The sequence below is a fragment of the Rhincodon typus genome, chromosome 9 (genome assembly GCF_021869965.1).
Source record: "Rhincodon typus isolate 14 chromosome 9, sRhiTyp1.1, whole genome shotgun sequence".
Lineage (NCBI taxonomy): Eukaryota > Metazoa > Chordata > Chondrichthyes > Orectolobiformes > Rhincodontidae > Rhincodon > Rhincodon typus.
The window spans coordinates 78,790,128-78,817,152 of NC_063340.1; the positions used below are offsets into that span (position 1 = coordinate 78,790,128).

The following is a 27,025-nucleotide window of genomic DNA, read 5'->3' on the forward strand; positions in this document are numbered from 1 at the left end:
AAAAAAAAAAAAAAAAAAAAAAAAAAAAAAAAGCAGTTACAATCATGTCTCCCTACAGTTCGATCATGGAAACACGATTACAAAGTATCTCCAAACATGAATCCCAAATTACTTAGCTACCATGATATAAAATAAAACAAAAAACAATACTTAGATAATCATAGCATGCAACAAAATGCAAAATTATGCCACATTGAATAATTAAACACCTTAGCAAAGAGGAGAAAATATTTTAAAACAGATACAAATAAAAGTATCTTCTCTGCTATGTTTGTTAAAAATTGAAGTTTTTGCTTAGATATCATTTTCAAAGTGGAAAAGACACAAGCAGTATAATAGTGAATAAAAGTTACTATGTACAGATCGTTTCTTCTCCCATTTGACCAATTCCCAAAAGTTTTCATTAGAATTGAATGGAGTTTACCTGATGGAGAACAGTGTCCTGCTATTGATGCTTTAACTTTAGAAGAATCAGGCATTCTTGAAATGCTATTAGCACGAAGTCTAGGAGAAGCTTTGCTATCCATGGTTGACATACCACGCAAGTTACTCCGAACAGAAGAGTCTCCACTTCGACTAACACTACTCCTAGTTACAGTTGCTTCAGAATCACTGCGAGCCGATATAGAACCTAGCCGGTTACGTCGTGGTTGGGCAAGGAGATCTAATCTAGAGGGTGTTTTTCTGCCCGAAGGTGGTTTTGATGTAGTTGAACTGGTTGTGGATACTTCAGATACTACTGAAACTTTATCAACATCTGCCAGTTCATTATCTGATACATCACCAAGGCGTGCCCTACGTAAGATAGATGCTCTGGTTGGCCGAGGCTTGGGCAAGGCTGTTGATTTGCTAGCTGAACTAATAGCAGCAGTTTTTGACTTGGATAATTTATTGCCTTCCAGTTTGGAATGTAACAGTTCATCTGTGGACGTAAATGATGTTCTACCTTGTGATCTGCTGGAATATGTTTCTTGATCTGAAGAAAGAAAATCTGAGATAGTGGACTGAGGAAAACTTGATGTTTGGTCATCATCTGTCAAGTCAAAAGATGCTTGTCTTGCTCTGCCAGTGGTTTGCACAGGCCTGCGAGGTTCGGATCTAACACCAAGGTCAGAAGCACGACCTTTAGTTTTCATGTCTGCAAGTTTGTCTTTAGCATTGGTTGCAATTGTCTTTGACAAATCCTTAGGCGATTTTGTGAAACTCTTCTCCTTGTGAAGGTTACTTAGAGTTCTTCGCTTTTGAAGAGACTTCTTTTCTGCGTCTCCACTAACTAAGCTAATAGTACTAGCAGTGTCAACATCGGATTCAGGGGAGATGGAATCATCCCTATGGTAGCTTGGGGTTTCATCGCCACCATCAAGCTTGTTCTCATCCTTCAGTTTTGCCTCAAGAAAAGCCATTACAGATTCTGTATCCTTTAATAAAATTGTGGTGTCAACTGTGGATTCTGTCCCATTAGAACTGCTTCGCTCCCTGCTCCGTGTGGTTACAGATGTTTCACCTGGTGACCCAGACTGCTTACTAATCCGAGGTATAAGCTCTAACGGCACATTACTACTTGGTTTTTCAATGGTGAAGCTTCCCTGTCTGACCAAAGGCCTAGGAGAATCTTTTCTTTCTGTGTCCCCACTTTTAGGAGTCTGTTTTCTGACAGACTCTTCTGACTTCTTCTGTTTTATTTCAACTCGCATCTCTGCTTTGTCAAAAGTGCCCATCGCAGGCGTTTGCCTGCATTCCCGTATATCAGCTTTGTGCGAGGCCAGTTGCCTAGGTGACACTTCTCTGCTTTTGTCACTTTGACTAGTAGTGTTAACCAGAGGCTTACTTGTAGATGTTTTAGAAGAGCCCTGTTGGTACAAACTCTCTTTATGGCCCTGTTGAGTTGTAGGTGAAGACAGCCTTGTTCCTGGTATTCCCTTGATAGTCTCAGCTTTTGCTTTAGTAATCTGAGTGCAGCTGCTGGACTGAAACACTGCACCTTCCTTGTTGTTCACTGTTTCACTGCAAATATCTCCAGCACTATCACCTTTGATAGCAGAGCCACTCTTTGACCTGCCTGTCTTCGAAATGCTGCTGGTGTGCTCCTTTTGTTTGTCCTTCTGATGAGGTGGAGTTGTAGTTTCTTTTTCAGGAAGCTCAGTGTCTTGCTTTTCATCTACCTCACGTCTTGATTTTGATAGGTTTAAAGTAAAGGAACCTTTTGATCTTAGGCCTTCGGCTGTTTTATCCTCTGTTGGAAGCTGAGGAAGTGTTCGTCTCTTTCTCTCTGCTACACTGGCTGTTTCTGATGTGGTTTTTACTGAGATACCAGTTTCACTAATGTCTGCATCTAGTAAGACAAAATAATTTTATATTGCAATGAATTTAACATTTTTAAAAATCCCAGTATAATCTCAGGAAAATAACCATCATTGGACCTTCCCTACCACAACCACACCATGAGGTGAAAATAATGGTCTTCGCCTTTCAGTGGGATGATGTCTTTAAGTGTATTTGCCAAAAATTTATTTTTGGATTAATCCTGGCTACTAATCAGGAGGCATGACAGTTAAAGATTTAGTAACTGTTTAATGAAACAGCCACATAATTCTGCCAGTTAATTTCAAAATTAACCAATTTTCTTTTTAAAAAGGAAAGGTAAGCTGAATTATCTGCAAAATAAACTTCTTGCACTGTCATATACATTATGTCTTTTGATTTTCTTCTCTTTTTATAGTAGGGCCTTTTCTCTCATATTGTTTCATATGATTTATTATCTCTGCTCACCTTGAATGGCAGAGGTAATGTTTTTGTGCCTGTTATTCTACTCAGATATAAATAATAATCTTAAAACCTAATGGGACAAATTTCAACAAAACTTATGCACAAGTGAGACACGGGCCAAGAATTGATTCATTTCCGAAGATGCAGATCCAGATCTTGAAATTTTTAAAAGATGTGTCAACATCACAGGTGAATTAAACTTTCTTTAAAAATGGAACATTGCAATTGTTTTATTTAGAAGGTTTCTGATTGTTTTAGAATACAATAGATTGTCCCAGATGCTGTGGTGGAATTTGTCACAACTGTCAAATCATGACCAGAACTTTTAGTGCAGGTTGTTGGATGCAGATTGGCATGTAGCCTCCTCAGTGAGATTAATGCTCTTGTAGTTAGAGAATCAGTTAAGTAGGGAAAGGTTGTTTTATAACACAATATTTGTGTTAACAGTATGGCAGATATGTGCTCTGCTGAATGGCTGCTTCATTTGTTTCAGTATTTTCTACTTGCCAATCATATAACACACAAAATTTCTAACCACAATCTCATCTGACTAATAAAGTTCTAAATAATTACACTCCAGTATAAAATATCCTTAGACAGATGCATCCAAAATTAAATTTACAAATAAAAGACAAATAGAACCTCCTAACTTAAAATAATTCCCAAACACATCAACCCATTATACTGAGATAACAAAGTGTAGAGCTGGATGAACACAGCAGGCCAAGCAGCATCAGAGGAGCAGGAAAGCTGACGTTTCAGGTCTAGACCCTTCTTCAAAACCCATTATACTGATTTGCAAGATGATAAAGGTATTAGTTCAAAATGGCAAGCAACTGGAAGGTTTGGGTCATGCTTGTGGACCAAGTGGAGATATTCCACAGTCACCCAGTCTGAAATACCTTGGTACCACAGAACAGTCCATTCTCCTTTATTTTGCAATCCTTCTGCGTAGATAAACAAATTTCAATATTGCTAAGTAGTATTGTTTTAAAATGTTGATACAGTTCCCCATTGTGCTATGTTGACATCCATGTACATGTATAGTTTTTATTATAGAAACAGATTAATTTTAAAGGTGCCATTTTGACCAAATTGCTTCAAAAATCTGACAAGATTGTTTTAGTTTACCTTCAATTTGAAGCAGGAACAATGGGTCACAAAATTAAGATGAATGAAATTAAATAGCTGATGTTTGAGTCACTACGGAATTCCTGCAGCAAGTGGGACTGAGATATACACCAAATCATTTATAGTATGGCAAGGGAAAGCAAACCATCATTTTTGGTGTGGGAGGGACACAGGTAAAAAAGTCAATTTAGTTACTGGTAGGAAGTAATTGGTTCACAATATGAAAAAACATTTTGGCTCTTAAGCATAAGCAGCAACTCCACAGAAAATCCAATTAAATGCAAACACAGTGGTTAAGACTTTCATATCAAAGATTTATTTGGTACTTTGCTCCTCAGTATTGTCATGCATAAAATGAAGATTTCTATAAAACAAATGTTATTCTGAAAAACAGTTAAATCTTAAAAGTTAGTACTGTTAGCCTAATGCTTTGTAAAATATACAAGACATTCATTAATTATAGCGCTTCCCACTTCAATTTCATCTATTTTTAAGATAGTATTTTCTCTGCTGTATGAGCCATGCTGATTTTCCTACAGAAAAGATGAGGACCCTAATATATGGATCTGTGGTGTTCTTCAGCTAGCCAAAAGATGCACAACCACATTAAACAGGAGCAAACTGAACAATTTGTCCACTGAATTTCTCTTTGGATTTGATTTTGGTTTCTGAGAAACCTTTGTTGCACTCCCTCCATAGCTAGAACATCCTCCCCCAGGTGGCTCAGCGGTTAGCACTGCTGCCTCACAGTGCCAGGGATTCAGGTTCAATTCTGTGTGTGGTGTCTGCACGTTTTCCTGGTGGATGCATGGGTTTCCTTTGGGTGCTCCAGCTGAATGAACAGTTTCTACACTATAGGGGTTCTAGGATTCTAGGAAAACTTGTGCAAAATATTCCAGGGATGGTCTCAAAGCCCTGCACAGTTACAGTAAGACAGCCCTGCTCCTGTTCTTGAATTCTTTCACTATGAAAGGCAATGTACCATTTGGCTTCTTCACCTGCTGCATCTGCATGTTTACCTTCAGGTGATTGGTGTACTTGGACACCTAGGTCTCATTGCACCTCCCCTTTTCCTGTCACACTGACACTGATCAAATCTTTCATAGTGACAAAGTTTCACCAAAAAAATGTGCGAAAGAACTGCAAAGTAAAACTGATTATTGTACCAATCTTCAGGATTATTAACAAGTGGACACATAGCAATTAATCGTCAGGTGGGTAGTTACCTCGGTCATGAGTACCGAATGTTGCTGGCGTCACATCATTAGCAGCTAAATGCGCCCACTGGGACACCCACCTAGGGCTGCTGAGCGTAAAGGAACCTTCAGGCTGAGTCTGAAAAATAAGTGCATTAATAAAAGAATCAATTACATGGAAAACAAATGGGAAAGCTTCTAATAGCACATGAAAACAACAAATGAAGCATAAGCAGTCAATTACAAAAACCTGATTAAGCTTATTTTGGGCTGAAAATTGGTTGGAAATTTGTGTGCCATCCAATTGCAAGCTAATGATCACACTGAACGAGGGAAAGTTCAGCAACATTCCCATGTCCTTCAACAGCACAACCATCACAATAACCCCATGATCAAAACCTGAAAGACCAATGCAGGCCAGAACGTGGAGACATATTAACATTACGACTACAAATGCAGGACAGATCTTAGGGTACTCTGCAACAGGTAGCTTATTTTCTGACTGCTGAAAGTTTCTTTGCCATCTATCAGACTCACTTCATGCAAGTGTCGGTAAAGTCATATAGTACAGAAGAAGCCATTCAGCAAATCAAGTCTGCACTGACAAAAGAAAAATCACTTCTTTATACCAATCCCATTTTCCAGCATGTGATGCATAGCCTTAAATAGTATGACATTTCAAGTGTTCATCCATGTACTTTTTGAAAAGGTTGTGAGGTGTCCTGCCTCTACTATCTACCCAGTGTATTTCAGATACCCACCACATGAAAACATTTTTCCCTGTCAAGCTCTCTGCACTTCACCGTCAAATTATGCCCACTTGTTTACTGATCCTTAAACTATGGGGAATAACTACTTTTGATCCATCCTGTCCATGCCCCTTATATGCCTCACTCAGGACCCTACCTCAACCTTCTCTTTTTTTGGAAAAAAACCAAAGCCTATCCAGCTTCTCTTCATTGCTAAAATGCTCCAATCCAGGCAACATCCTGGTGAATCTCCTCTCCATCCAATGCAATCCCACCCTTCCTGCTGTGTGGTGACCAACACTGCAGAGAACTCTAGCTGTGGCCTAACTAAAGTTCTGTACAGCTCCAACACAACCTCTCCGCTTTTATAACCTATGCCGCATCTGATAAAGGCAAGTGTCCCATATACCTTCTTAATCACCCTATTAACCTATCCTGCTACATTCAGGGATCTGGGGACAAGTACTCCCAAGATACCTTTGTTCCTCAGAGATTCCTACTGTCCATTCATGGAGTATGCTTTGGTTTTGTTATTGCTTTGAAAGTGCATCAATTTTTCAGGGCTAAATTCTATCTGCCACTGATCTGCCCTTCTGACCAACCCATCTATATCTGTCTGTAACCTAAGATCATCTTCATTACTAACCACCCAATCAGTATCATCTGTAAACTTATTATCCCCACTCCTCTGCCACCAAATTCTCATATCATACTCACCAATCACTTGAGTACATCATTGACAACATCTAAGATAACTGCTTAATTTGACTGATGGCTTTTGGACTCTATATCCATCTCAGTTACACTGATTATAGTACATATATGATGACACCTTAACAATTCACAAAATTTTACTCTAACGGACCTCATCCTCTTTCAACTTTAAAGTAAAAAATAGCAACATGATGGGACATTATCTCCAGTCCACTTCAGCTATTATTTTGATTTGGGTAGAAGAATCAACATTTCTTCATTATTAGATCAAGAGACTGGAACACCACTGAACACCTAACAACATTGAAGACTTAGCTCCCACACAACCACACTTTGTTCTGAAGAGTCATACCAGACTCAAAATATTAACTCCGTTTATGTTTCCACAGATGCTGCCAGACCTGATGAGTTTCTCCAGCATTGGGTGTTTGTTTCAGATTGCTAGCATTCACATTACTTTGTCTTTAACTCTTATAACCAAGTCTTCTTCACCACTCATCGTCTTTACCAGTAGTTATAGAGTTAATGGTCAACTGCAATAACAGTAGCTCCTGAGCATGTGTGGAACGAATTATGTAATGAAGAAGCTAATCATGTGGGACTGAGACCTGATGGAAGAAGACACAAGCGAAGCCTTTCTCTGCCATACTTATGAATGTAGTTTCTAGTTAATAAACGTTGCAAACTGTCAACAGCTACAAAATTCTATCCAGTCACTAATCTAAACTATGATGATTTATCAATAGTTTACTTCAAATTAGTTTGCAAATTAGATGGAAAGTGTGCTTTATTTCCAAATAAAGCTTAGGAGTCAAACATTAATAGGAATACTGAAAATCAATGTACATGGATTTGATAACTAATTTTCTGACGTGCATTATAGCCTTGTTACTGTGATAAACAATATTGGTCTAAGTGAAAAATTAATAACGCTTGAAATTTGTAGACTTCAGCTCTTCGTTAAAAATGTATTCCAAATCAACAATACGACCTTAAATCTCACAAGCACAATTGACTCCTGATAATTTTGCAAGATCAAGAAATTTGATCATTCAACTCTCCAATAGCTGCCAAAAGGTCACAGCACCCTCTGTTTGGAAGTACCCAAACAACAAATGGGTAAATCAGAGAATTTGGTAAAACAAGCTTTTTACCGATATTCTAGAGGGTCATAGTGAGAGTGTACTGTTATTAAAAATGATTACCATTAATAATTATCTAACACTGAAGAGAGAAACACGCTGTCAAAGCTTTTTCTCACACTCATCAGGTCAAATGCAAGGATGCCAAATTTCAACTGATCACAATTTATGCCACAGGAGAAAGGGAATGCGGATTGGATGGCAAGTTAACTGATGGGTTGAAGCAATGCCACAGAGTAAGAAGAATTATAGGCATCCCAACATTCCAAGTGATTCAAAAAACATAAGAATTGAATATATCCCATTTTTAAAAAAAGCAAAGCGCTGTGGATGGGGAGGTGAAATAGAAACAAACGAATGTGACTTCTTTGGATTCAAAATATTAACTGTGTTTCTCCCACCACAGATGCTTCCTCACCCGCTAAGCTTCTCCAGCTTGTTCTGTGAACATACTTCTTTAGTTTTGCAGAGATGGGTCCCTATATGTGAACATAGGTTACTTCAAGCCAACGTAAATGAGCCACCTTCCTTGTGGCTTTTGCCATGGCAATGTCTCACCAGTGTTGATATGCTAACCAATCAGCACCCTTTCTCCTGCAGTCTAAATGGTTAGTTGTGCGAAATTTAGTATTCCTGTGCTTGGCCCGAGTATCAGATAAAAAGTTTTGGCGACATGTCCTTCAACAATATTCAGGTTTTGTACTACTATGCTACAGATTATAGCTCTTATTTGCTGTGAAACAACTTAAGTGAAAAAATTGTGTACAACAATAATGTAAGTTAACTCTTCTCTTCCAAATTACGTTAGTTTATATTTCTTCCATTCCTTTACTAAAAGTAGGAGATTAATATGAACTGAAATAAAATTGGCTTTCAATAATTTTTAAAATGGATATTACAGAATCATACTTTAAACAGAATTAATTATAAAACATGAAGTGAAATGCAATCAAGTTTTTGGTGTGTTGGAATACAAATACTTATTTCCAGCTGAAGTATGTACCATAACTGACCATCCCTAAAACAGAAAATGTAACTCAGAAGCAAGACATGAGATTCAACAGTCCCAGATTGCACTTATACTCTACTGAAACCTCTTGATTCAGCATAGCTTTCTATGCTCTTCTTCCCCAAGCACTAATGTAGCTTCCTTGCACATGTGTTTATTCTATACTGTTGGCTTCAACTACTTCATGATAACAAATTCCACATTCTCACCCTCTCTGGGCAAGGTGGTTTCTTATGAATTGTCATTTAATTTCTTTGTGACCATCTAATATGTTGGCCTCTAATTTTGCTCTTTCACACAAAAAGTGGAAACAGCTGCTCTGTGTCTACACTTTCAAAATTTTTCATAATTTTAACAACTTTTATTATGTCATTCATCAGCCTTTTCATTTCAAGATAAAAAGCCATCTAGTCTATCCATCCTTTCTAGATGGGGAGAGACTATTTTTTTCTCCCAAGCAAAAACATGAGCAAAGAATGTGTGCACTTAATTTTACAATTCAAAAACTTCTCCGTGATGATCTTCTGGAAATGTCAATCAAAACAAAAGAAGACTAACATAAATATTTAATGTCATTTAACAATGTTGTCCAGATTTAGCACAGGTTTCAAGGAAGGTTTGGCTGGGGTGGTGACAGATGCTAATTCAATGATTAGATTTAACAATACAACACAACTCAACTTATAACAATATTTGTATCCAATTTTAGGCCGTCGCAGATTGTTCACACTAACCACTAAAAGCACGCTTATTTCCATGACTCTTTGAAATAAGCAGTACAAGACCTTTCTACCTCAATGTAAATCCTAATTATCTCTGGTATGAATTATCATTCATTTTATTGACTAAGTGATCCATTTTTCAAGATGGTTTTTAAAAGTTCTGTAGGTGCCCGCTAAAACTTCAAGGGTTTTCTTAATTCCTACAAGCCCACTGAAATTTTGTTTAAACTGGATCTTGAGAAGCTCGACTGGATGTCAACAAGGGAACAAAACTTTTTGCTGGCTTGCATGAGGAACGTAAATATGATAGGTAGTTAACTTTAGTGCAGTGTTCTTCAGGCAATTCTCTCTCCAATCTGTAAGTCTTGCACTTTTTCAAACTTTAAGTTTGAAGTGAACTTTGACTATTAACTCATGGAAGATTAAAAAACTAAAACCCTTCTGGGATTACAATGTGTCATTCTTGAATGTTTCAGACAAGCTCTGTAAGAGTTTGGAAGTTTAAGAAAATGTCCAGCATTATTTTTTTGCAATGAATAGCCAGAGTAAAACAGTGTGCAAGATTTCAAACAAGAAGTAAACCAGTGCTAATAATACTCATTGGTAGAATGGGGATTTGGTACTTTCTGTTCAGCTTTACACCTTGACCAAGTTTCATATCCAAGTGCAAACCTGAAATAGTCCCTCACTATTTCTTTTCTTCACACAAAGAAAACTGCTTCACTGATTCAGATTAGTTTTTTTCCTAATATAGTGAGGTGGAGAATTGTATTGATAAGAATAGGGTAGTGATCAAGTATTAAAATTATCCAGATGTATTTTACACCTTTTGGGTTTTATTTTGTAATGATATACAAGTTTAAATTTTGAAATTTTAAATGCACACAAAGAAGTCTGAATTTGTACGTGTCTTAGTGACTCCACAAGTGGGCATAACATGTTCTAATAAAACATTGTAAAACTAGTATCCACCATATTTTGTTTTTATAGAAAGAAGTCAACAAGGCTAGACAGCCAGGAAACCAAAATTAGCTTTTCTGTTTAATATTCTTTCAACAGAATCCACTACTTTGCATGCCTTTGAATATGAATTTAGAAAGGAGGAATTACAAACAAACAAAAAAAAGCCATCTATACAATGACCTGACATCTTACACAAGGATAATCAATCTGTGGCACATGTAACATCGGATTGGTCATGTAACTGAAGTTGAAAAGACCAGTTTATCCATATGGAAGGCAGCCTGCAATTTGGGGAAAAAAAATGAATTAGCCATCATAAGCAAAAATATTATTGGGCAAAGGCTGTTGTTTAGTCTTTTTGGAACATGGGCTGCAGCTTACAAATGTATGCACCATCAATGAAAATGGTATTAAAAATGTTATGTATGAAACAATGTGATTACAGAATGCATATTGCAAACCTATATTATAAATGAATAAAAAATCTGAGTGTAATACTGCAAAATACTGTAAAACTGTGAAAATTGCAAAGGTTAAAGAACTTGCTGAAAAATTCAGTAAACCATTTTATAGATTCCATTTGCTCTACATAACAAAGTTATAATTCACTATAATCAAAGACAAAGAAAATGTCAATGTGCCTCAAGTTTAGGCATTCAAAACATTCTGTGGCCTTTGATGAAAGTAATTGTAACTTCCTGTTATAAATAGTGCAATTTCAAGCCTGTCATGAACAGAAGTTGTTAGTCTATTCTATTTGAAAGTTATTATTTCAAAATTTGTTGAAGTTATACAGCAGTACCTAAGAGAAGAAACAGTAAAACAAACAGTGAGCCAAAGATAAAGAACTTAAGATGTAGCATGTATTTGTTCAAAAAATAGTTATTCCAAGCTCAATGATTAAGCAAGTGCTTTTTATACAGATAAAGTCCCAGGGTTCCAACCCTGATCTATTCCAGTCTCAGACTGGATGGTGTAAGGAACACCGTGTCAATACAGACATCTAAACTCCTAAAAGAAACTTAGAAAGGAATCAACAACTTCAGAGGAGAGTGTATGGAACATTTGCAGAAATAAAAAGAAAACAGCTCATGGCAAAAGTAGAACTCACAAGACTATACCTAATTGTACAATGTGAAATGTAATTGTACAATGTGAAATGTATTCGTCTGGTTAGCCACAGTTAATTCGCAATGCTTGGAGTTCCAATAGAGTAAATATCCAGCAATGATACAATCAGTAAGGAAGGACACAGATTTAAAAGATTTGACAAGAGAACAAAAGATATTTTTTAACACGTGCATTATGATTGGAAATGCACTGCCTGATAAGTTTGCTGCAGTAAATTCAATAGTACTTTGCAAAGCATGAGTAGATACATACTAAAAAAGAACTACAGAAGCACAGTGAAGCAGAAGTTGGTAACCATCTTCCAGAGACAGAGAGGGAGAGGAAACTAAGGGAGGTCTGAAACCTCCCAATACATATACAGTTCTGACTATTAAGAACAGCAGTTCTAGAGACAGCAATCATGAGGAAAACCACAGCACTGTGTGGCATATTTATTCAAAGAGAGACACAAAATGCAGATACAGAATAATGGGAGTCTAACTATGAAGGAGAGTTTGAAGTGTGTTGCTTCCCAGCTCCCAGTGTTATGGATCAGGAAAGTGCGAGTTGAAAAACTCTTGGTCAGTTAGCTGGAAAACGCCAGGTCAAAATCAATTACATAAAGGAAAATCGGTTTTGAGACCAGAAAGGAAATCACCTGGATTTCAAGGCATATTAGGTAAGACATAAAAGTAGTATGCCAGACAGTGTGGGAGCTGCCATATTAGATAGACAAGTGCATGGTTTACAGTTTGAACATGAATAGCTCCGATTCCTGAGACTCTGATTCCAGCATTGAAACTGTGCTGTATCGTAGGACAGACTTCTGATGAGTAGAACTTGGACCAAGTTTCTTGTAAGGAGAGCAACTTGAGCTTTGGTGACAGGTGAAGAGATTGGAGATGACAGCTTGAAAAGATAAATAATATGTCACTATGCAAGTATAAAAAGGTGAAGGGAAATTAAAAATGACAAGACAGTAAGAATAAAAAATAGTGACTCAGGAAAGTGTAAAGGAAGGATGGTCAAATCAAAGGTATCCAGACTAAACTGAAAGTACATTAATGCACAGTAATCAATAAACAAGACTGGACAGTTGAATTGTGATTCATGAAACTAGGGGAACAAAAATAAGACAAAACAGCAATGACAAAATGGCTGCAGTTTAAATTTGAATGATTTATTGCTATTTGCATTTACAGTAAATAGTACAATAAAATACAGTGGAAAGCTTCAACTGTCATTTTGACTAGTTTAAAAATAAGAAAGATTTTTCTTTTTACTGGGGGTCCAACTTCGTTCCGCCACCTCCATCATGAGTCCTGAGTCAGCTCACCAGCAACATGAGACCTGCAGTGCTACACCTTCTCCCTCGGCACTAGAACCACCATCATAGGAGTTGGCACCTAAAGGGTGACTTTTCATTGCCACTGGGCCCACCTTGCCAACGCCAAGTCCCAAGCTGAATCTACATTCGTCCTGCAACCAGGAGTTCCTGGCTGCGCTGCCGCCTTGATGATGCCAGGAGCTCCAGCTCTGGACATATCACACTGCTGCTGCTTTGCCAACGCCAGGATTCTTGCTCTGGGCCTGCTGTAAGCAGGAGTCCATGCCTCTGCTGCAAGACCAGGCCACCGCCATGCCAAGGGTCCCGTTCTGGCTGCCTTCCTCCGAGATGTTGCCTTGCTGGCACTGCCATCTTGAAGAGTAGTTGCCGCGACTGCCACCTCCGATCGGTGGAGGAGCTTTTCCACTGCTGCCTGACCCTGGGAGGATGTCCTTGCCACCGCTGCCTCCGATCGCCGGGAGGTTCCACGTCCACTACTTCCTCTGACCGCCAGGAGTCTGCTGCCACTCTGCGTGCAGCCCATTCTCACTGCCATACTGATGCCGCCAACTCACCCGACAAGGAAAAGAATCATAGAAACCCTACAATGTGGAAGCAGGCCATTCTGTCCATCGGGTCCACACTGACCTTCTCAAGAGCATCCCACCCAGACCCACGCTCTACCCTATCCCTGTATTTCCCACCCTAGACACCATGGGCAACTTAGTATGGCCAAACCATCTAACCGTGGGAGAAAACCAGAGCACCTGGACAAAATCCATGCAGATATGGGGAGAATGTGCAAACTCCACGCAGACAGATGCTGCAGGCTGGAATCGAACCCAAGTCCCTGGCACTGTGAGGCAGCAGTGCTAACCACTGAACCAATGTACTGCCCCCGGTTGTGCTACCCACTTAGCCTCCACAGCTCTTGGTGTCATCGAGTTCCACAGATCAACCTCCTGCTGGCTGAAGAAATTCCTCATCTCAGTTTTAAAGGGTTATCTCTTTTCTCTGACACTGTACTCCTTGGGTCCTCATCTCCTACTAGTGAAAACAACTTCTCCATGTAAACTCTATCCAGACTTCTTAGTACTCTAAGTTTCAACAAGATCCTGCCTCATTCTTTTAAACGCCATTGACTACAGGCCCAGAGTCCTCAACTGCTCCACATTTGACAAGCCCTTCATCCCTGGGATTATTGTTGCAAATCTCCTCTGAAACCCTTCAACACCAGCAAATCCTTTCTTAGATAAGGGGCCGAAAATTGCTCACAATCCTCCAAATGCTGGCTGACCCGATGTTTATACATTATTGTACAGCCTCAGCAGTACATTCCTGCTTTAGTATTCTCGCTCTCTTGAAATGATTGCTGGCATTGCATTAGCCTTCCTGACTGCCAACTGAACTGCATGTTAACTTTAAGCGAATCCTGAACTAGGACTCGAAAAGAGCTCCTAAGCCAGTGCTCATCCGCTCCAATGACTATTTTCCTCTTCTTTTCTCGCTATTTTCATTTTTTTCTCTTTACCTACCTTCTGGATGGAGCTTGGTTGTTGAGGCAGCAGCAGCAACGGCAGTGGCTGGGGGCCTAGAATGGGACTCTGGTGGCCTGTGGTGTGGTGGCTGGTGAACCCGGATGGCAGTCAGCAGCCAAGACAGCAGCGCAGAGGTGCAGGGATGGAGAGGTTGGGCCCAGCGCAGAAGTAAGAGGATGGCAGCCAGTGGCATGAGCGCAGCATGGAGATCGAGCCCAGCGTGGGGAATGCTCAGTGTGGAGTCAGTGCAGGCCGATGGCTAAAGGAGGACTAAAAGAAAGACAAAAGGCCAAAAAAAACTGAAAGAAACAGAACAAAAAGGAAAAGAAAGCAATGGGAGCAGATGAGCCCCAGGTAAGAGCCCGTACAGCTGTGCTACTTTGCCGCCATCTTGGCTTGTTTGTATCCATAGTTTGCCTACGTTTAGGATTAAATGCAGCTGTGTACAGCACCTTCTGAAAATGATGAGTGTTTGTTATACATGCAAAGGTTTGCACAAGTGACAAATTTTGCACATGACTGACATTTTTCTTTCCAACTTCTGGATTTACATTAGATGCAAGATTAGCAAGTACGGTCATATCACATCACTAGCTCAACTGCTGATTTATCATCACTTGAGCCACATGGTTGGTTGTTTCAGTGAGAGTAATGTTTTTGAATACAATTACTGTAGTTAAGTTTTTTTTATAAAACAAGTTGACAGCTTATTTAAAATGTATTAAGTTATAATTATTGAATTTTACCTTTATTAATTTTGTGACAAGTAATTTAAAAGCATAATTTTTTTGCAATAGGGCTTGAAACATGAGGCAAAATAAAGGAGCATTACACAACCACCTGACTGTAAACAGTTCTGGTCTTACAAGGAAAAAACTTAAAGTGTAGTAGATTGGGAGTGAATTGATAAACTGCAACCATTCAGCACAAAAAGAATCCATTTGAATCACGTCAGTGATGAGTCTGTGACAGCTATCAAATTAGTCCCACTAGCCTGCTTTTTCTTCGCAGCCCTGCAATGGGGAATTGTTCTAAGGAAACCTTGGTCTGACTGGTGAAGATCCGGTCAATTTCCATACCTCTCATCTAATCTCAAAGAGATGATGTTTGTGTGTTTTGTAAAAAGAAATACTGAATGATGCAAGCACATCAATACATCTCAACATTGATAACATTGACTATTCTTTTATCAGAGTTAGAGTATCCATTAGTTACTTTCCAGTTGACACAGCATCTACACACGGCAGTCAACTCAGTTAAAATTCTCAGCCAACTATTAAGTCAAGAATTAGACAAACGGCACTGGCGATGCCAGACTGCATGACTCGTGGGGGGGAATCTATCAACGCTGGAGGGTGCAGATAATGGCATATACTCCTCTCAGGATGCTGGCAATATGAGCACAAGCCAATCCCAGGGTCTAGCAATAATAGAGCATGTGTCTATCAGGACATGGAAAACAGCCAAATGTGCATCTTCCAGTACAGTGCAAGAGTCCAGCCAACACAGCTCCAACAAGTTGTTGGACAGCCATTCACAATGGCATTGGAAATTTTTCTTAACATTAATTCTTTCGAGACTGTAAATACATTTTTTTTTAAAAAAAAAAGGCAAGTCTGTTGAGAGTAAAGGCAGATACTTATAAGCACCCAAACCTTTATAACAACATTTCCTTTTGTGAGGAACGTCTTATGATCAAATTCCAGAAATATATCCAATTAGAATTGGAATTCCTCATTGAAGGCAAGCATGCCAACCCTAAGCCAAGGTTGACTTAAGGCTCTCAGATGGATAGAAATGATTCCATGGCAATATTTCAAAGAACACAGGAATGATCTTTGATTTACCAACCAAGATTTATTCCTCAAATCAACGTCACTGAAAACAGATTAACTGGCTGTTAACACTGGTTTGAGAGAGATTGTTGTATGCAATTTGATCGCCATACAACAGTGACTACATTCAAAAACAAAGCAAAGCATTCTGGGTTCATGCAACTTCTTTCAGGGCAAAAAAAATAGAACATGTATTTTAATAAAAATACTAACTCAAGACATTTAAAAGAATTAGCTCTCCCATTGCACACAAATTTAGTTGCCTCATAATAATGCAGTTGGCAATTTAGTTAATTCCTCAAGTAATGATTATTTGCAGGAATACAGCAAAAGCCAGAAAGCTTTATGTTGTTCTAGCTATTTTGTTTTTGCCATATTTTCATTAATCACAATTCAATTCTCCAATTTTGTTCACTGCATCTATTTATTCATGTATATAGATGAAAGAATATGTAATGGGGATACAAGCATGACTTTTAATACTTGGCACAAGAGACTGACAAAAACAGAAAATGCTGAAAATACCCAATATATCTAGTAAATCTGTGGAGAGAAATTGAGACAATATTTCAAATTAAAAACATAGGATTAAGAATGTAACAAAAGAAATAGGAGTAGACCATTCAGTGCTTTGATTCTACTCCCTGGCAATTTAACAAGATTATGGAATGATCTTTTACTTGAACGCCAATTTCCTGCAGTAACCAAACATCTCTATGTTTTTAAATGTATGAAATCTATCAATCTCAGTCTTAAAACATACTCAGCAACTGAGTCCTCACAGCCCTTCTGGGCAAAGAATTCCAAATGTTTACTATCCTTTGAAGAAATTCCTCAGCAGCTCCGTCCTAAATAGGCTGTTCCTCATTTTGAGACTATACTGCTCGATTCTTGATCTCCCAGCCAGCAGAAACATCCTTTAGGCATCTCTGTCTTTTATATGTTTAAAGGATTGCCTGTAATTCTTCTAAATTCCAGAATATTAAGTTATTTCTTATAGGTCAATCCCTCCATCCTATGAATTCATTTGGTGGACCTTCATTGCATTCTTTAAATGGCAAGCCTATGTTTTAATGTTCCAAATGTGATCTCAGTATGGCTCTATACAATTGCGCCAAGCTAACTATGCACATATACTCAATTTCTCCTGTAATAAAGTCTAAATTACAATTTGACTTCTTAATTGGTTGCTACACTTGCACATTAACTTCAGCAAATCATGAACAAATACACTTAAGTCCTGCTCATCGAGCTGGCTTGTTTTCGTTCAGATGTTTCATCACCATACTCGGTAACATCTTCATTGAGGCCTTCGATGAAGCGGTGTTGTTCTACTTCACTTTGAATTTATACTGTCCAGTCTGTTATGGCGAGTTGTGTCATTTCCGGTTCTGTTCTCTATGAATTTGTATATGGGGTCCAATTCTATATGTTTGTTGATTGCATTATGGGTCGAGAACCTTGCCGCTAGGAATTCCCGTGCGTGTCTATGTTTGGCTTGGGCTACTATGGTTACATTGTCCCACTTAAACTGATGGCCTTCGTCGTCAGAGTGTACTGATATTAGGAAAAGTTTGTCGTGTTGTTTTTGGTGCTAGCTGATATTTGTGTTTTCTGATGACGGATTTCCTTCCTGTCTGTCCGATGTAATGTTTGTGGCAGTCCTTGCATGGTATTTTATAAACTACGTTAGTTTTGCATGCCGTGGTTATGGGGCCTTTAATCCAAGTGTTTGTCGGAGTGTGGCTGTGGGCTTGTGTGCTACCATGATTCCTAGTGGTTGTAGGAGTCTTGTTGTCAGTTCTGATATGTTCTTGATGTATGGCAGTGTGACCAGTGTGTTACGGCGTACTGTGTCCTCTTGGTGTTGTCTATTTAGTAGGCACCTGCAGATGAAGTTGAGGGGGTATCTGTTCATAGCGAAGATTTTGTATAGGTGCTTTTCCCCTTTCCTGCATAGTTCTGGCATGTTGCGATGAGTGGTGGGCCATGTAAATAGTGTCCTAACACAGCTTTGTTTGTAAATGGTGGAGTAGTTGCTGTGGAAGTTGAGGATTTGATCAGTGTGGGTTGCTTTCCCATATACCAAGGTTTGGAACTCCCCTTTGGTCATACATTCAACCCTGATATCCAGAAACGGAAGCTGATTGTTGTTTTCTTCTCTCATGAATTTGATCCTGGCGAATACGTTGTCGAAGAGGTGGTGGGTCTCTTTTAGTGTGGTGCGTTTAATGATGACAGATGTGTTGTCCACATACCGGATCCACAGTGTAGGTTGAGGCTAGTGTGCTCTAGTCTTTGCATGACTGCCTCTGCGATGAGTCCGGAGATGGGGGACCCCATGGGTGTGCCATTGATCTGTTTTGTATACTTGACCAGTAAAGATGAAGTGTGTGGTGAGGCACAAGTCTATTAGTTTGAGTATGTTGTCATTGATGATGGAGCTGCTGGTCTGGTTCCTGCCTCCTCTAGTAATGTGGCCAGTGTTTCTTTGGGTAGTGGGATATCATTTGACGTGAATAATGCTGTGACGTCAAAGGATACTATAACCTCATCGTCATTAATTTTTATGTTCTTGAGGCATTCTTGGGTTGAGTGGATGGAATGGAGTGATGTGTTAACAGATAATCCCTCAATTTCATCCGCAGGTGCCTACTAAATAGACAACACCAAGAGGACACAGTATGCCCTAACACACTGGCCACACTGCCCTACATCAAGAAAGAAAAACAACACGACGAACTTTCCCAAATATCAGTACACTTGGACAACGAAGGCCACCAGTTTAACTGGGACAATGTGAACCATGGTAACCCAAGCCAAACACAGACATGCACGGGAATTCCTAGAGGCATGATTCTCAACCTATAATGCAATCAACAAACGTATAGAATTGGATCCCATATACAAATTCATACAGAACAGAACCGGAAAGGACAACCCACCATAACAGACTGGACAGTATAAATTCCAAGTGGAGTAGAACAACATCGCTTCATCGGAGGCCTCAATGATGTTACCTAGCATGGTGACAAAACGTCTGAAGAAAAACAAGCCAGCTCGGCGACCAAGTCAACAACTCCATCCACAATCCGAGCTACAAATCTTTGCCAAAACCTTAAACGCTTAAGGCCCTTTGAAGTTCCACGCTTCCCAGCCTCCCCAATCCTGTCTGCTCTAAACCTGTGTGGGACCTTATCAAGAAGCCATCCTAAAATTCTAACGTAAAACACATCCCTGTGATTTTGCCAACACCAGCGACACCCCATCCCCTATCTAGTCTGCTTGTTACATGCTCAAGAACTCCAACAGGTTTGTCAAACATTCTTTATCTTTTGTAAACCTGTACCCAATGTTGCAAAGATTCCATATTACCTGTCCCTCATGGAGATATTTGGGGTCAAAGGGGTTTTCCCTTACAAGTTCATTAGGCAGTGGTCAGCACGTAGTGTCCTTGACACCCTGCAGAAAAAGGCGAGGACTGATTCTGTTGGGCGTTTCCCTGAGCAGACTACCAACGTCATCTGAACGAATGCTTCATGGTCAAAACTTTCTAACAAGCATTAAGATGGCGCTTGGCTTGTGGCAACAAGGGCACCACCTGTGAAATCCTTCACATATGCCCAGCCTCTCTCCACCACCACACACTGCCCTTAAAGTGGCTGCTCTGGCAAAGAGACTATCACACATCTCCTCCTGGAATATGCCTTTGCGAAGGTCTGGAAAGAGATCCAGTAGCTTTTGTCAAGGTTTGCCTTGAGCTGCTCCGTGACGCAGGACTTTGTGTTCTATGGTCTGTTCCCCAGGATGCACACTGAGACAAACAGCAACTGCATCTGGAAGACCATCAACTTGGTGTGCCTGAAACATGTTGGTCTTTCGGTGCAAAGAGTTGACCTTGATCCGGTGTTGTAGACTAGTAATATCTAAAGGTCTAGGAGTACGTGCAGAGGGATACATTAAAGCTTGGGGCAGTTGCTGCCAAGGCACAGTGAAGAAATATCACCGTTTAAGGTCTTTCTGCCAAATCTTTGGGGTTTCATTCACTGTTCAGACCTCTCGATGCCTCAAATGTGTATATATATTGTTCTGTATAAGTATGAAATGCCTCAGGTATTTCACAGGGAAAACCAAATTCCAATTTTTTGTTTGCTCTTCATATGCAAAGACTGTATATAAGTGATTCAGTAATGGTGTATGTACATAAAGATTTTGTATGAATAAAATATATTTTTGCAATAAAAAAAATCTCAGCTTCAAAACAACCCAATGAGTTCCTTGTAGTGTCCTGGATTCCACTACCATCATCAGCTGCTTCATTAAGATAAGGCTGAAGCAATTGCAACAACCTTCAGCCAAAACTGCAAAGTGGATAATCCATCTCAGCCTCCTCCAGTGGTCCCCAGCTTCATAGATGCCAGTCTTCAGTCAATCTGATTCACTCCAGGTGATATTAAGAATCTGCAGTAAGCATTATATACTATTGCTGTCCTATCCTCTATTCTCAATTATCATTTAAGTGGTGGTAGTTGGTATCAACAGTACCATCCAACAACTAGTATTTAACAATAACCTGCACGCTGTTGCTCAGTTTGAGTTTGAGGGCCACTCAGCTCCTGACCTCATTACAAACTCTGTTCAAACATGAGCTATGAAAAATGAGCTAATTCCAGAGGTGAGCGGAGAGTGATTGGCCTTGACATCAAGGCCACATTTCATAGAGTAAGACATCAAACAGTCTAAGCAAAACTGGAGTCAATGGAAATCAAGGAAAACACTCTGCTGGTTGAAGTCACACCAACAGAAATGAAGATGAATGTGGCTGCTGGAGGCCAGTTGTTCAAGACATCTCTGCGGGGCTCCTCAGTAAACAGTTTCTGAATCAACCTGTTCAGAAATGTTAGGACAAATCTCTGGAGCAGATAAGACTTGAACCTAGGCCTCCTGGACCAGAGGTACAGACAAAACTTCCACCACGCCACGAGAGACCTCAAGTTTCTCAGGGTGGTGTCCTATGTCCAACCATCTTCAGTTGCTTCAGCAATGACCTTCCTCCATCATTAAGTCACAGGTGGGAACATTCACTGTTGACTGCACATGGCTTCAAAGAACTGAAGTAGTCCATGTCCAAATGCAGCAAAACCTTGACAATATCCAGGTTTGATATAATAAGATGCATGTAACAATCATGACACATAAGTAATAGGTGATGACAGCAGAAAATCTAACCGTTGACTCTTAACATTCAATGGCAATGCCATCACTGAAAGCCTCAGTACCAACAGCTTCAGCATTACCATTGACCAGAAAGTGCACTGGATGAACCGAATAAATACAGTGACTACAAGAGCAGTTCAGAGACTATGAATCCTGTTGTGAGCATCTCATCTCTCCAAAGTTTGTCTACCATTTACAAGGCACAAGTCAGGAGTATGATGGAATACTTCCCACTTGCCTGGATGAATCCAGCTCCAACAACATTCAAGGAGCTTGACACCATCCAGGACAAAGAAGCTGGCTTGATTGGGATCATTTACAAGCTTCACACCATGCCATTCACCATCCTGACTTGGAAATATGTCGCCATTCCTTCACTGTTGTTGGGTCAAAATCTTGGAACGCTCTACCTAATGGAATTGTAGATCTACCTACAGCAAGGCAATTCACTGCCAACTTCAAAGGCAATTAAGGATGGGCAACAAATGCTGGCCCAGCCAGTGACACACATTCCATGAAAGAATTAAAAAAAGTAACCTTCCCTCTAACACAACAGGTCAGAAATGGGGATGTGCATGGATTATTGCACACAGTGTTGAATGATATTTGCAATACCTCAGATACTGAGGCAGTCAGTGCCCATGTGAAATGAATTATCAGCTTAAGGTTGATTGTTTAAGGGATAGGATAAATTTATGGAGGACAGCCATAAAAACATTGGAATTGTTAAGTCTTGAGATTAAAAAAAAGGTAGGACAAGAGGATTTTGGCAGCAAACCAGCTTAGGCAAAGACAGACTTTGGTCATTTTAAGTGTTCAGCTTGGTACTTCAGATGTGTGGGCAGAAGCAGATCAGAGGTAAACAGCTGTTTCAGCTTCAGATAGTCACGGAGGAGAGGGATTGATTTGGTGACCAGAAATTGACTTGCTGACAGGGACTGAAAAAGAAACGTTGACTCGCTTAAAACTGCATGCTGGACAAGAAGATTGAGGGTTCAAGGATGGTAGTGGTGAAGTAGAATTTAGCCGTAGAATTGAGTCAATTTCTATCCTCACTGACCACATTCACGCACAGATACAGAAAAGTCAGAGGAGTATACCACTTCAAATCACAAGCTTGCTCCACCATTTTAGTATGATCATGGCTGATCAACCCACTCAGTATCCCATTCTCACATTTCCCCGGAACCATTTTAGCCCTAAGAACTCCTCCTTGGAAAGTATTCAATGTTTTGGCCTCAAATGCTCTCTGTGACAGAGAATTCCACAGGCTCACCATTCTATGGGTGAAGATATTTCTCCTCATCTCAATCATGAATGGCACATCCGTGATCCCTGGTTCTGTTCATCGAGAACATCCTTCCTACGTTTGCACTGTCCAGTCCTGTTAGAATTTTATAGATTTTTATGCAATCCCCTCACCCTCATTCTTCTAAAGAAGAAGGAATGTAGTCCTAAGTGACCCGGTCTCTCCTTATACATCAGTCTCACCTTCCCATGAATCATTGCACTCTCTCCATAGTCAGAACATTCTTCCTCGGATAGAGATCAAAACTGCACATAATATTCCATGGTATCACTAATGTCCTGCAAAATATCCCTGATCCTCTAATTGAATCCTCTCGCTATTCAGGCCAATACACCATTTTACTTCTTCACCTGCATGCTTATTTTCAGCAACTGTTGTACAAATACACCCAAGCCTCATTGCCCTCCCGCTTTTGCCAACTCGTCAAAATAATGTCTTTTTGTTTTGACTACCAAAGCGGATAACCTTGCATTTATCCACCTTGTACTTCATCTACCATGCAGATGTCCACTCACTCAACTTACCCAAATCTCTACACCGTCCTCATAGCTCACTCTCCCATCTCGCTTTGTATCCTCAGCAACATAAAGATAGTACATTTAGTTTCCTCATCTAAATCATTGATATATATAGAATAGCTAGGCCCAAGTCCCGATCCCTGCAGCAGCCACTAGTCACTACTTGCCACTTGAAAAAAAGACCCATTTATTCAATCTCTTTTTCCTGTCTGTCAACCAGTTCTCTATCCATGGCAGTACACTACCCCTATCCCAAGTACTTTAATTTTACACGCTAATCACTTGTGGGACCTTAGCAGGGGTCACTGAATTACAACCAGCAGAATTTTCTCAAATACATCAATCAGTCTCAACTTCAAAAACATTACATAACTCGTATCAGCTAATGTAACACATAATGAAGATATCTGCAACCATCCTGGGCTAAATGGCTTGGGTGTTTATTGAAAGAAGTTCCATCATTTAGAAATGCAGCAAGATTTTGTGTTAACTGGCAGATAGAACTTAAGGACTTGAAAGCCTTGTATTTAAAAATCCTTCTGATGTTTGAAAGATTTGGGACAAGTATGTTCATGCAAATTCTAGACATTTTGTCAATATTTCTTGAGATGACTCACCTCTGAGTCATTCAAAAGCTCTTTACTAAGTTCTCCATTTCTTGCATCAGTTGCTTGTTCAGTAGAATTTGGCTGCCACTTGATCTTTTGTTCAGCAATGATTGGCCTTGCTATACCAGAGTATTTGGGGGAATCTACTATTCCAAATACCTATTGTAAGAATAAGTAAAATTTATTAGAAGCATAAACTGCACAAACAAAACCAACAAATAAGGGCTGAGAAGCTGTTCCTTGTTCCAAGTAGTTTGTCATACAAAAAATAAATTAAGTTAGCACTGTAATATATACTACTAAAATCACACCAATGCAAGATTAGATAGGATAGTTTTTTGTTCATTTTTATATACATGTATACTTTAACGGAATAAAATAGAGACAGTTGAATATGACATGGAATCGAACAGTTTTCCATCATTAAAATTTAGTTTTTCACAACACTTGAATAATCATCTAATTTCTTGTTACCACATTTTCCAAACAACAGCAAGATGACTGGACACACTCCTATTTTACGGAAAAAAGGAGGCCACTTCCATCAGAGAGCCAAATCCTTTGCCCTGATAATTCTCAGCCCTAAACACGCGGTGACCAGTCTGATGGACGCAGCTGCCAGCCTGAGCCATTTAGCACCGAAGCAGAAACAAATTCTCATCTCAAAAACAAGGACATCACCCATCATACATTTTGGCACTTTCATCATGCTAAATAAGACTGGAAACAGACAGCTAGTGAGCCAAAACTGGCCATTGATAGTAAACACCAGAATTATACAGTGCAGTCTATAAACTGATGGGCCAGCAAATTCCCCATTTGTCCATTACTAGGTTGAAGCAGTCACACAGACTTACTGTTAGTGGACTAGTAATTCAGATTCCCAGGCTGGGTTTTTTGGAGATATGGGTTCCAATCCGCGGCAGATCCCCTATAGAGATGGAAATCTGTTGCCTTAACTCAGTCTTGTCCCTAAGTGATGCAAGATCCATCGCTAATTCCTAACTGCCCTTTAAAAAGGACAGTCAGCAAGGTACCCAACTGTATCCATAAGCTCAATTAGGCCTTTTGGTGCATTGAATCTGCTCCACCATTTGACCATGGCTGATATGTTTCTCAACCGCATTCTCCCTATAACTTTTGATCCTCTTACTATTCAAGAGCGTCTCAGTCTTACATACACTCAATGACTTGGCCTCCACTTGGTGGCAAACTGCTATAAAGTCTAAAACAAAGGAAGGAAACCAGGTGGATGACCCAACATCAGTCTTACCACTAGAAACTGCAATTGTCAACCCAGCCTGTTGACTCTGTAAACTCCCACTTATTAACATGCAACAGTGGTACCACAGACTAGTTTAGCAACAACCTGACACCCTCGTTCTCCAGGAACCATTCCTTATAATTGCCCAAACAGCATCATAATCCCTGGGAGTACCCTGTCCCACCAGACCACCAGAGGTGGAGACAATGCTCAACAGTCATGAGGAAGTTGACCTGGGAGTCTCCAACAGCTACTCCACACCAGAAAAGAGGGGCTTTCAGCAAGCACAAAGGGACCAAATCATTGGAGCACCTACTGATGCACGAAATGCAGGGAGGTACTTCACTGAGTCAAGATGGTTGCAGAATACGGCTATTCTGATCCACCTGCTTTTCTTTTTTCTCTTTATGTTTTGTTTTCAAACTTTACTTACATACACATGTCCCTTTACTCACCATTGATAGCAACAAGCTGGCCTTGTGCAGGCCTAGGGGTGGCAGTGAGCAGACCCCACCCAAACTTGGGGCGGCAAGTGAGCCCCTACTTTTCAGGGTGAGCACGGGATCTGGCATCAAAGATCGGCCGTGACGTCAGTGGTATGCCCAGTGAAAGATCGTGCCTGAGTACCGGCGTCTTAGTTGTTGGTTGGGTCTGGCACTGGTGGCGGCGAAGGTGTGGCAGAAGGGCATCACAATGACAGAGATGAGGTCAGCCCAGCAGCAAGAGGCGACTGCTGTTGGTGGGTCAGGTGCAGATGGCGACGAGACAGAGGAGCGGGGGTGGGGGGTGGGGAGAGGCGTGAGGAGGTGGATGGTGGCACAGGTTATCATTGATGTGCAGGCTCAGGAGTGACGGACTCTAAGCTATTTTGCTTTTCTTAGAACTATTCAAAATGGTGCCAGATTGTGGCAACATTGGAAATACGTTTCACTGTATTTTACTGTTTTTCTCACTGTAAAATGTATGTGACAATAAAATCATTCACTAAGAAAGCAATTAGGAGAGCAAACAGGAGGCACGTGAAAACAGGTAGGTAATATTATGTAGAATCCCAAGCTATTCTGTAAGTTGCTGTCAGCAATTACTCACTAATGACTATGATTGTCCACCGAGAAAATTCCATGTCACCAGTTGTGGGTCCTTGCATGGCTGATGAACCCAATCCTAGAGTTGGCAATACATTTAGCAGATACTTCTGGAAGGTGAAACTGGACCTTGACCTTAAAATAACTGGTATTCCTTTCTCTGGTTCCTTTTCTGTACTTCCTCTTGCCAACAGCTATTCTCAAAGAATTGTGTCCAATCAAACAGGAGTTTCTTCTAAGTTGGTTTCTTCTGAACAAGGGTCTCCCACTCATTGACATTCATGTTGTACTTCTTGAGGGAAACCTGCTAAGCGTATTTGAAACCCTTCCTTTGTCCTCCTTCTCTTGTTAAAGTACCTTCCTTGAGCTGGGTGAAAAAGATTTGCTTTGGTAACTGGAACTGAGGCTTTCCAAATATGTGGGCAGCCCAGGGGCTCTGACCAATTTTTAATTCCCCTGGTTGAGTCAGTTGAGTCCAAAAGAACACAGTTGTCAGAGTGAGTATGCGGCAAATGATGAGAGAACCAGAAGGGGAAATCTTATTTGACCTCATCCTCACTATTCTACTTGCTGCAAATACATCCATTAATTGGTGGGAGTGACCACCGTGCAGTCCTTGGAGACAAAAGTCTGTTTTACAATGAGGCTTATGCAGCATCACTGCTAAATGGCACAAACAATAGATCTAGCAACTGAGAGATGCTGTGGGCCATCAGGAGTAGTAAAATTGGATTCAATCACAAGCTATAACCTTATGGCCTGACGCATTTCCTACTTTATACTACCATCAACCCAGAGATCAACCTTGATTCAAAAAATGAG

The 27,025-nt window shown here is 40.1% G+C and overlaps 1 protein-coding gene across 12 annotated transcripts in view; it reads right to left on the reverse strand.

Annotated features, from left to right (window-relative positions):
* The window catches only part of cep170aa (centrosomal protein 170Aa), a 128,822-nt gene that overhangs the window by 37,272 nt on the left and 64,525 nt on the right, over positions 1-27,025 (reverse strand). For 11 of the 12 annotated variants that reach the window (XM_048601222.1, XM_048601223.1, XM_048601219.1 and 8 more), the window contains 3 exons: positions 23,864-24,013; positions 5,124-5,232; positions 425-2,332 (listed from right to left, as the gene is read on the reverse strand). In XM_048601222.1, coding sequence (XP_048457179.1) covers positions 425-2,332; positions 5,124-5,232; positions 23,864-24,013 — 2,167 coding nt within the window. The remainder of the gene's footprint in view (positions 1-424; positions 2,333-5,123; positions 5,233-23,863; positions 24,014-27,025) is intronic. The other variant, XM_048601221.1, reaches the window with a different exon arrangement.